Raw genomic sequence first — 11,301 nt, 5'->3', positions numbered from 1 at the left:
ATATATTTGCTGATTTCAAACAGTTTATTTGTGAGTACTTTAAAAAAAATATACTATTGAGATTTGAGATCAACAAAAGAAAAATATATCAACTTGTATCTAAAAAGTTGTTTTTCCTTATTCGAAAGGGTCTGCTGTTCCTGTATTATACCTTCAAAATTCCCCAGTTATATTCAATGCATATCTGAATATTATCTTTACTAGCAAAACTGACTTACACCTTAACAAATATTTTTCTCAGTATTTACTGCTTCTAATGTTTATTCAATATGCATATTTGGCATTAAACAAACCATTAACCACTAATTCTAATTTAAGTGTGAATTAACTATTAAACATCAGCACTGTATACTATAATCTATACTTAAATTTAGTAAGTCAATCTTGATGCATTCATTTATATTTACCTTGTAATAAACTTGTTAGCTAGAAAATAAAATTTTTTTCCAAATAAAATTTTCTGCAAGGCGGCAGTTCAAGGAAATTACCAAGTGTGTGAAGAAAATGCTGTGAAACTAGAATCATGGATGAAAGATATAGAATTAAAATTGGCTGAACTTGGTGTGATCCAAGAAACTATTCCTGGTTTGCAACATCAAATTGCTACTGTTAAAGTAAGTAATATTCAATTCATGATTTGCTTATACTTTACTGTATTCTCAATAACAATTATACTGCAAACGGACTTTCTTCTAATATTGCTGTTTGAGTATAAACAATATATTGAACAATATGAGGAGAGTGCAAATAATGCCACACATTAACATTTTACTATAATTTTGGTATTTTAATGAAGATTCTTTGTCAGTATCTTAATGGGGAATAAAAAATAGTGTGGAAAAGGATAAAAGATTCTGTTTTTCATTCTATGTTTTGACACTGAAGAAGGTTCTTAATCATAGAGTCAAACGTAGTTTATCTGTTTATATGGTATTTTTTGTGCTCTTTTTATGTTGTTTAGTTTTATTAATGTATAGCACAAATTTAACCGTTTCTTTACTTGGAAATTAGTTTATTTTTCTTCAACAAGGTTTTAAAAAGTTTAAACATTTTTTAATTATATTGAAAGTAAAGTTATTGATTGAAATTAATACTCATAAGATTTAGGAAGGATTTAATATATTATCTATATATGCTATTAGTATGTTAACTAAAACTTTAAATTAAATTTCCAAAAATGATTTTAATTAATTTGATTTAAAAAGAAGTGTTGTAATAAAATTGTATCTTGTTTAGATGTATGTAAGTTGAAAAACTAAAGAAAGATAATTGGTTATTGTCCATAAAATTAACAATTGTTTTACAAAATATAATTTGCATGCATATCTAAGCTCACAAATTTATTTATTAATGTAATTATATAATTGAGCAAAACCTTAAAGTTGACTATAAAAACACAAAAAAAAAAACATTCTTTCAAATTAATATATGAAAATTTTAATATTTTCTTAAATAGAAATGTTTATGAATTTATAAAAAAATGATGAAAGGGTTTTTCTAACTGAATTCAATCAGAAAATATCTTGATAATGTAAAAGAAAATTAATAAAGATGTGAGATGGAAAGTTTAGACCAGTTATTGTGGTTCTATCTAATTCTTTTTATGTAAATGAGAGTGATCATGTAAAGCTAATATAAGGTGTCACAAAATATACCTACCAAGATAAAATGTAGTTTTTTCCGGCAATTTTAAAATTTAGTGCAAATTATTTTGTGGGATGTATGACTATAAACAGTTTTGGTGCACAACATTATAGGTGGTCAATAACTGATAAATAGCTCAGCTGGTAAAGAATATCTGTAGAATTTGCTACCAGTTAATGTTTATATTCAGTTAATCAGTTATATTTATGCCAGTTAATATATATTAATTATAACTAAATATTTATTTCTGCAGAAATTTATTAAAGTTTAGAAATGTATGTGAGGCTTGCACTGGTCTTGATATTGAGGCTCTCAATAGTCTTACAATATTACAATAGTCTTATAATATATATGAGGCTTACAATATTATCTTACACACAACAGTTAAAAAAATAAAAAGCTAAAAATAGTTTGAGGCTTTCTTGTTGATATGTTTTGCTACAAAGTCATTTCAGATTATTAATCTTTTTAGTATTTTCCTGGGTTTAAATTCTTTCTTTTTAAATATAGGTTCTAAAAGAGCAATTAGAAAGTCAACAAATGTTGGTAAATACCTGTCTTGACCAAATGAGACAGCTAGCTCAAAGAGGATTAGAAATTCTGACAAAAGAAGAAATTAATAATCTTCAAAAAAATTTAATATCCTTGAAAAGACATTATGATTCTTTGTTAAATGACAGTGACAGACTTTTGAGGCGTTTAGTAGCAGCATATGATGAACTTCTAAAATTTAAGGTAATTTATAGTTTTTATAAACTTTATACATATTCTTTTAACAAGTTGTATTTAGAAAGGTTATCTACAATTAAATATATGTTTGTTTGATTTTAGATTTTTTTAAATATCTTTTTTTTTTGTATATTATAATGGATAGTGTTTTCAATATAAATGTAAACAACAACAATCTAGATCTCTTGACCTTCTCTATTTCCGGTCAGAAAGTATACAGCTGCTTACTACAGCTTATTCTGCGAGGTGATATTTTTAAACAAATAATTTTGTTTTTAATAAAAGGAAAAAAATTGTATAATTTCTGAACTCAAATCTGATGTATTTCATAAGATATTAATGATATTAAGTAATTCTGGAGAGTTTGAGGTGAAAATTAATTTGTTTAGTTGTTTATTGATGTCCTGTTAAAAACGGTGACACTAGACTTTGAAAGAACTTGATTTTTTTGGCAGTTCTGATTTAACCTCTTTTAACTTGTTTATTACTGTTTCTAACTGGTGCAAACCGTGCACCATCATAGGTTAGTGTTAACATTCTTCGAGTAGCGAGAATAAGTTCATTTTACAAATTATCGTATAGGTTTAAATTTCGAACTTTATATAGTGTTAGCAAGGTAAGAAGTGTTTTATAATGATTCTTTTTTCAAATGACAATTTTTGCGTTTTGAAATGACCGATCTTCAAATGATGATTCATTAACAGGTAACATCATTCTCAAAACACAATTATCACATTGTAAGCCAAATGGCTTCAAAACATGCCAAAAACAATAACCCGGAAGTATAGGCAGTCAAGAGCTTGCAGCGCTCCCTAGTGTAGAAAACACCACCCTTAAAAAATTTTGCATCATCATTCAAATTGGTTTGCATCAGTTGGAACGAAAATAATTTTAAAAACCAAAAAAAAACGGGGGAATTTAGTTTTTTCTCTCCATATAGTTTTGTTTGATTAGGTCGCGTCTATTTCACATTCCACATTGATGCTTGCTGTTATTTCAAACAATGTTATTTGTCTATTAGCACTGACAATTCTACGCACACAGCGATGATCTCAGGTATTAAGTGCTAACAGTGGGCCACTACGTTATCCATGGTGGGAGGATAACGATGGTGGGAGGTAACATGGTGCCTGAAATTAGGTATTCTTGGCATGGTCTTGGCATTGCAAATCTAGAAATGTTGAATTCCCTCACAATTTCCGAAATGGAATGTCCCATGCTTCGTGCTCCTACTGCCATTCCATGTTCAAAGTCAGTTAATTCTTGTCTTGTGGTCATGATTACATCAGAAGCATCCTCACATGAATAACTTGAATACAAATAAAAGTCCTGCCTGTGCACTACTCATGTATACATTTTGTATGTCATACTACGGCCATCTGTATATTTTCATATTGCTATCCCATTACTTTTGTCACCTCAGTACATATATATATATATATATTGGCTAAGCAATATTGATGTCTGTGTAATAAATTTTTAAATTTTTTTTCAGACTGAAATGAAATCACTAGTAGAATGGCTTAATCAATCCAGGCGTCAATTTAATGTTATTGAATCGTCCATGGGTGCTCTTAGTCAACTTGAAAAAAAATCTGAACTTGTTAGGGTAAGAATAGTCTTTATTTAAATATACTTTTAGTAAACTTTGGATATAAATCTATATATACAGAAAAAAACGCTATTTGCTTGGATAAATACTAAACTTGTTACAATTCCATGATTTTCTTTACTGCTAATTTAAAACATTTGGATGTAATTGTGTTATTTATTTTATTGGGATATAAGTGTGCAATATTTAAAGATTAACCTATTTTATTTTTAGAATGATATATTAAAATCTATCTCCATTATTTTACTCCATTATTAAGTCCTTAGATGATGTTATTGTTCAAAAAGCAGACCTCTTATTCAACTCAATTTCTTTATGAGTATTAAAGTATAAATTTTAGAAAGATTCATTAATTTCTACTTTCATTATTTTATTTCTAGTCCTTCTCCAGTGATGTTATTGCTCACCAGGCAGACCTCAGATTCATTACTATGGCAGCTCAAAAATTTGCTAATGAATCCCAAGTAAGCACATTTTTAAAGTTTAAGTTAAACGTTTTTCAACGTAAATGATTTCTTATTTTTACATCTTTCTTTGTTTACAGGATTATTTAAAAGCTTTAAATACTCTTCGTTCTAACTTGCCTCAAAAATTGCCTTCTATCCCTGCTGGAGAGAGTGAAGTAAAATCAGAAGTACAAGAGATAACATCAGTTTTTCATACGTTCTTAAATGAAGTGAATAAGCTTACTGATAATTATACTTTAGTTTTAAATAAGTATCGTTTATACAGTGAAACTGTTGAGAAAGCTAAATCATGGATTACTGAAGTAAGGAAATCAGCTAAATCTGCAATTTCTGAGCCTCTTGCTGATGAGCCTTCTGCTTTACAAAATCAATTGGATAAAATTAAGGTTATTAACATGGAAGTTGTGGGACAAAGTAGATTAATTGAAAATGTATATCAATCCGTTAAAAATCTTACTGATACTTTGGAAAATTGTAATATTGCACCCACAGAAACAAAATCTATAGAATCTTCCATTAGTTCACTTCAAGAAAACTATTCAGAACTTTGTGATCAGATAGCTAATCGTATTAAAGAACTACAAACTGCTCTTATACATTCTCAAGACTTTCAAGCTGGATTAGAAAGAATTTCCAAGTGGTTGATGGAAGTTGAGTCTTCGGTAAAAGCACATAACAAGCCTATTAGTTTATTAGTTGAAAAATTGGAGCAACAGGTAAAATATATTTATATATTGTTTTAAATTATTAGTTTATATTGTTATTAAAATTTTAAAGTATTATTTTTATAAAGAAATAATAAAATAATATTTTTTTTAGGTTCAAGAATGCAAAATTTTAAAATCTGACATCAGTAATCAGAAACAAAGTATTGACATGCTTATGGCAAGGGCAAATGAATCCATTGATGCTAATCCTAATGTTGCAAAGAAAGTTACAAATAAGCTGAATGATGTATCACAACGATTTCAAAAATTATTTGAGACTGTTTCAAAACGATTTACTTTGTTAGAAGAGGTATACTTTATTTTCTAACTTAAATAATAAATGACTTCATATCCAATCAGCATTATTAGAAATATAGTCAAATTAAGCAGCTGTGTCATAAACAGTTCACAGTTTCTTAATAAATAAATTGTTTTGGAGTGGTTTAAGACCTCAAATTCCAATCCTTTGAATTATAAAAGCCCACACTTAAAAAGTTGTATATTTTCCGTTATGCATACTTTTATTTAAAAAAATATTTTCTATTTAATTTTAAATCGAAAATCCTTATTCAGCTGCATTTTTGTATTATGAAAAAAAGATGGTTGAATAAGGTAAAGCAGTGAAAATTATAGTTAATTTATAATTTTTGTACCTTTTGAAAGAAGTTCTAAATTATTTTTACATAAAAGCTCTTCTGATACATGAAACTACCACTGTTCATGAACAAATATTTTAAAATGATAAATGTCAAACTAAAAATATTTTTACATTTAGACATTAACCCCTGGTATCCTACCATAAGCTCCCTGGAATGAAACCTGGAAATGACGTCACGTCAAGGGAGGTACCTTTTTATACTCCACAAACTTCCTGGGAACTGTTTCTTGGCAAGAAACTCCACTGGTTTCTCACTATTGTGCAGTATCCTCATTATCATATGGAATGATGATTTTTGATGGCTAAATACAATATAGCGCTGTTTTTTTGTTAGCTTTTCTATTCCATAGTATAAAGTGACAAAATTCCTAAAAAAAGGCATGTCCAAATAATTTTTAAGGCAATATTGTAGGAGAAATATTTTTTTATTATGTTGGAACAAAACAATAATTTTATAGTTAATAGAGAATTTACGGACTTAAAAACGTAAATTATTCTTTCATTTTGTGATAACTGATAAAACTTCTAAGAAAAGAGAAATTCTCCCTGGCCATTACTTCTTTTTGAAGGCACAAAAATTTATTTTTAATTTTCTATTAATATATAGACTATTAAATCAACTGAATTTTAACTTTATTCTGAGTGGTGTTTTTTTTTATATAGTCCACAGATGGTGGCACAATAAATCAATAATGTATTTTATATTTTAAAAAATCTATTAAAAAAATGCAAAAAAAAATTAAAACATGACAAGTGTTCTAGGAATATAAACATTTCAAAAAGCAATAATGAAGTACAGATTTATTTCTGTTTTCCATTTAAAAATTATTTTTTACTTGTCATTTATTCATTGAAATACACAATATAACATTTGCAGGGATGTGATTCTTCCGAAGATTTCTGCTTTTTTTCAGATTTTTCCAGCTAATTTCCGCGGGGAAAAAAATTTCGCGCAGATTAAAATATTTTCATTTTCCATAATTATAAGAATTTAATTTTCCGCGGAGCGAAAGTATTGAAGTCCTCATTCCTCCCTCTGAAGTTTCTCAAAAAATCATTTCCTTGGGATAAAACTGGTTGACCTTTATACAGGGATGAAATTTTTTAGCGGATTTTCGCTTATATCTCGAATTTCAGCCTTTTTATCAAAAACTCCGATTCTCTATAAGTTTCGTTTTTTTTTTTATATAAATATCCCTCTTTTTTTTTTAAAAAAAAAATTCAGTCGTTGAAATGAAATAATTATATTTATTTGCGATTTTCAAAGAAAAGCAGAAAATTCAAACTACGTCATATCTGCTAACCCTTCCTCATTTTTACTTATTTTATCTATTTTTTCTGCTTTTACGCACGGAAAATAAGATTTTCCGTATTTTTGTCCGTCCACCGGATAACTCGTATTTTCATAATTCAGACGTCACTGCTTCCTGTTTTCTGGTGTGAAAGCAAACGAAAAAAAAAAAAGAATCGAGGTGGATTTGCGGGGAAAATATTTTTTTGCTCATTCAATTAATCTTGTAAATTTTTATTTATTATGTCTAAACAAAAATAATACAAACAAGCCTTTTAGAAATCCCAAGTCCAGACTCTGCAAATATCTCGATTCTCATTCACGCGATTTTAATATCAATCATCGATTTTCGTATTTACCTGATTTAAAAAATGCGCATTATGATTCTTATTTACGCTATTTAAATATCGTGCATTACGATTCTTATTTACGAGATTTAAAAATCTAATATCGCGTTTTGTATTTGTGCATTTTTAAAATCGCCATTTTATTATCAAACATCGAATTTTGTATTTACCTGATTTAAAAGTTGACCATTGTGATTTTTATTCAGGCGATTAAATATCGCACATTGCGATTCTTATTTACGAGATGTAAGAATCCAATATCGCGATTTTTTTTTACGCGCTTTTAAAACCCTATGTAGCTATTCGTGTTCACGCGAGCTTAAAATTCAATGTCGTGATTCGTTTTTGTGGTTGTAATATCAAACATCGATTTCGTATTTATACGTGCTTTAAAAATTAGACATTGGGATTCGGATTTGCGCGATTTAAAAGTTATGCATAGTGATTCGTATTTACGTGATCGAAAAATTACGCATCATAATTTTTATTTTTGCATTTTTTAAATTGGATATAGAATTTCATATTCACGTGATTTAAAAGCCTCATATCGGGATTCATATTCTCTCAGTTTAAAATCATGCATGTGATTCATATAATTTTAAAAATTAATCATCGGGATTTATAATCACATGGTTTACAAGTTTAAAAATTAAAAATCACACACAAATATATATAACTATATATATTCTTGGATTTCCACTTTTTTACTTTCTGACTACTCTCATCCCTGCATTTGTGAAAGTAGACCCCTTGAATTATTTACAAGTTTTTTATAGGTAAAATGATTTTACAAAACAGGAGAAATTATTTGAAACAAATATTATATGAACATATTTACTAACTATCAGTAAAAAATATCTAGATTCATAATTGTAAATATTTTGCTGTTGATGAGTAAAAATGTATTTTCAAAATGTTCAAAGCATTTAGTCACTTCAATGAGGTAACAAATAAAATAAATTAATAAGTAAAGTAATAATTTAAGTAATAATGTAACAAATAAAAGGGAAAACTAATGAACTTTTCTAAAATTTAGTAAATCAATCTTTAATAGACAAATACGTAAATGTTTTTTTGGTGCAACAAAATTTAATATTGTTAATTAGTTATAATTTAAAAGCAAGTATAGTTAAATATTCTAGCTGTATCACTATATTTTTTACATGTAGTTTTCAGGTATAAAATTTTGTATTTTCCCTAAGAATTAAAATTTATGCGTAGTTTTAAAAGTGGAAATTCGTAAAAAATAATTTTAAAAATAACAATGAAACGTAGTAAATATATTTTAGAAAAAAAATGGAAATAATCTTAAAAAGAAGAAAAAACGATGAAGTAATACACTAATAATTATTTCCAAAATGATGGTAAGGTAAACATCTTTCGAAAAAGAGCGAAAAATCCTAAAATCTTATGAGGAAAAAAAAATTTTTTTTTTAAATGACGGGAAAACTAATCGAATTTCGTTCCGGTTTTTTGGTTTTCCGGTTTTCTGATTTCCAGATAACTGGTTCTGTACTGTATTTTAATAGTTTTTAATAAAAAAATAGTATTGTAAAGTATTCACAATTAACATTCTTTTAGTCTGATGAGTTTAAGATACATTATATAAAAATAGATAGCCAAAAATATTATCTAAATAGCTTAAGTTCAATTCTTAATCTTATAAATTTTTTCAGTCTCATTTTATTCATGACAATGTTGCCATACATAAAAAAAATAGTTCGTATATTCTGTGGTTGGTTAAATTGTTTTTACCTTTACACCTTTTTACCTACAACACACCTTCAGGCCCAGGTATTGTGGAAATTCTGATTCCAAGTGAACGTTCATGGTACTGTATAGAACATTCGTGGAACCAAGTTTTCCCATTTTTACTTCTCAACCAGGAATCTTAGTTCCATTGTCGGTAGTTCGTGGTTAGGCTCCTAAACGTTAGTCTCAGTGTTTCCTGAATTTTCAGATCAAAAAACTGATTTCTTCATGTTATTAAAAGGGAAAATAGTGCATAGCAGGAAATTTTACCCAGAAGCTCAGCGCTTTTAAGGTGTAACTGTTTTAATATGTACTAATTGTATTTTTAAATTGTTTTGTACGTAGTAATTATGTAATGAATTGTCCTTTTCAGATTTTTTTCTGAAATAAAACTTAAATTGCCCTTTATTCTTACTTTAGTTAATTTTCTCTAAAATGTAAATTTTCATTAACACATTTGATAGTTTGTGTACATATTCTTCAGGTATCTGAAAACGTTCATGCTTTTGAAGAGATGGTAATACAGTTTGAAGAATGGCTTACTTCTACTACTGAACGTGTTGAAACAACTGACAATATTCATTTGGCTGATGTTGATGGCTTTTCATCAGTAATTGAATACTCTTTAAATCAAAAAAATTCAAAGAAAGAGGAATTCGATCGAATGATGAAAATTGGAAAAAATTTAATTTCTCGGAAAGATACTTCTGATGCAGATTTTGTAAAAAATAAGATGAGTAGTTTAGAAAAACAGTGGAAGAATCTTAGTGATTTGCTAAATGAAAAGAAAAAACTTGGACAAGACAGAGCAGAACAATTAAACTCATATGATAACTTACATGCCAAAGTGTTAGACTGGTTAATGAAAAAGGAAAAAGATTATGAAAAACTTGAACCACTAGTTTTGGAGGAAACAGCATTAAAGAAACAAGCTACTGAAGTCTCGGTAATGTACTCACAGATTTTTAACATCTCTACTTTTAATTTAATTTTTGTATCAGTTTATCCGTTTTAAGGAAAATAACTTGCCGTTTAAGATCAAGAATCATGTCTATAATTTTAAGCCAAATTGATTTACTGTTTCATGTTTTATTTTTTGTGTGCTCTACATAATGCAAAAGATTCGATTGCTGTATGTTGATATACATAACAGTTTTTGAAGAAATTGTTTTGATCAATCTCATGAAGTTAAACTTGGAATCTAAATTTCTTTTTTTTAAATCAATTAAATATGTCTTCTGTGTTTATCATTACATAATAAAACACTTCTTTCTTAACTCCTACATGATATATCAATCGTGTCTAGTTTGGCCGACAATAACTTAATAAGTTCTTACTTGTTTAGTTCTACAATATTTTCGTACTTTTTTTCATTCCATGTCTCAGCTCGTATGATGCACTGAACATTCCAAAATTATTTCCATTTTTTAAGATCATAGATTTTTACAAATAAAATCAAACAAAGCTGAAACTTATCAAGTAACTAAATAAAATATGTCTTTACGAATAAATGTTACAATTATGGAAGTTTTGATAAATTAGCAATATTAATAATTTTTTTAATAAAATTATTGAAAATTTTATAATTTTTTCTTATAAATTTGGAACTTTAGTTAAACATCAGAGATTTTGTGTAAGCAATTTTTAGACATAGTCAAATAACCTTTTTAAATGAATATTTTGTATGATAAACTTTTTCTCAAATAAGAGTTTGAAAACAAAAATTGTGTCATTTATTTGAAAACAATTTTTTATAGAACTTGATCAAGGAACATACAGAGTATTCCACTGTTATGGAACAACTGAATAATTTAGGATCATCTTGTGATGCACCTCTTAGAGGAGACAGTATGAAATCAAAAGCGAGTAGTCCCGTGAAAAAACTTTCAAGTCCTATCAAAAAATCTCCTTCAAGTAAATATATAATTTATACTTTAAACTATATTAAAACTGCATGCAATACATACATAAGAGTAGTCCCGTGAAAAAACTTTCAAGTCCTATCAAAAAATCTCCTTCAAGTAAATATATAATTTATACTTTAAACTATATTAAAACTGCATGCAATACATACATAAAATATGTTGGTATAAA

The 11,301-nt window shown here is 27.5% G+C and overlaps 1 protein-coding gene across 9 annotated transcripts in view; it reads left to right on the top strand.

Annotated features, from left to right (window-relative positions):
• The window catches only part of LOC107443336 (dystonin), a 289,005-nt gene that overhangs the window by 216,964 nt on the left and 60,740 nt on the right, over window positions 1–11,301 (top strand). For all 9 annotated transcript variants that reach the window (XM_043041044.2, XM_043041042.2, XM_043041041.2 and 6 more), the window contains 8 exons: window positions 468–614; window positions 2,155–2,379; window positions 3,869–3,982; window positions 4,366–4,449; window positions 4,530–5,168; window positions 5,272–5,469; window positions 9,692–10,153; window positions 10,965–11,121. In XM_043041044.2, coding sequence (XP_042896978.1) covers window positions 468–614; window positions 2,155–2,379; window positions 3,869–3,982; window positions 4,366–4,449; window positions 4,530–5,168; window positions 5,272–5,469; window positions 9,692–10,153; window positions 10,965–11,121 — 2,026 coding nt within the window. The remainder of the gene's footprint in view (window positions 1–467; window positions 615–2,154; window positions 2,380–3,868; window positions 3,983–4,365; window positions 4,450–4,529; window positions 5,169–5,271; window positions 5,470–9,691; window positions 10,154–10,964; window positions 11,122–11,301) is intronic.

Source organism: Parasteatoda tepidariorum, chromosome X2 (genome assembly GCF_043381705.1).
Source record: "Parasteatoda tepidariorum isolate YZ-2023 chromosome X2, CAS_Ptep_4.0, whole genome shotgun sequence".
NCBI classification, from domain to species: domain Eukaryota; kingdom Metazoa; phylum Arthropoda; class Arachnida; order Araneae; family Theridiidae; genus Parasteatoda; species Parasteatoda tepidariorum.
Note: the sequence above shows the minus strand (reverse complement) of the source record. Positions and strands in the feature narration are given on the sequence as shown.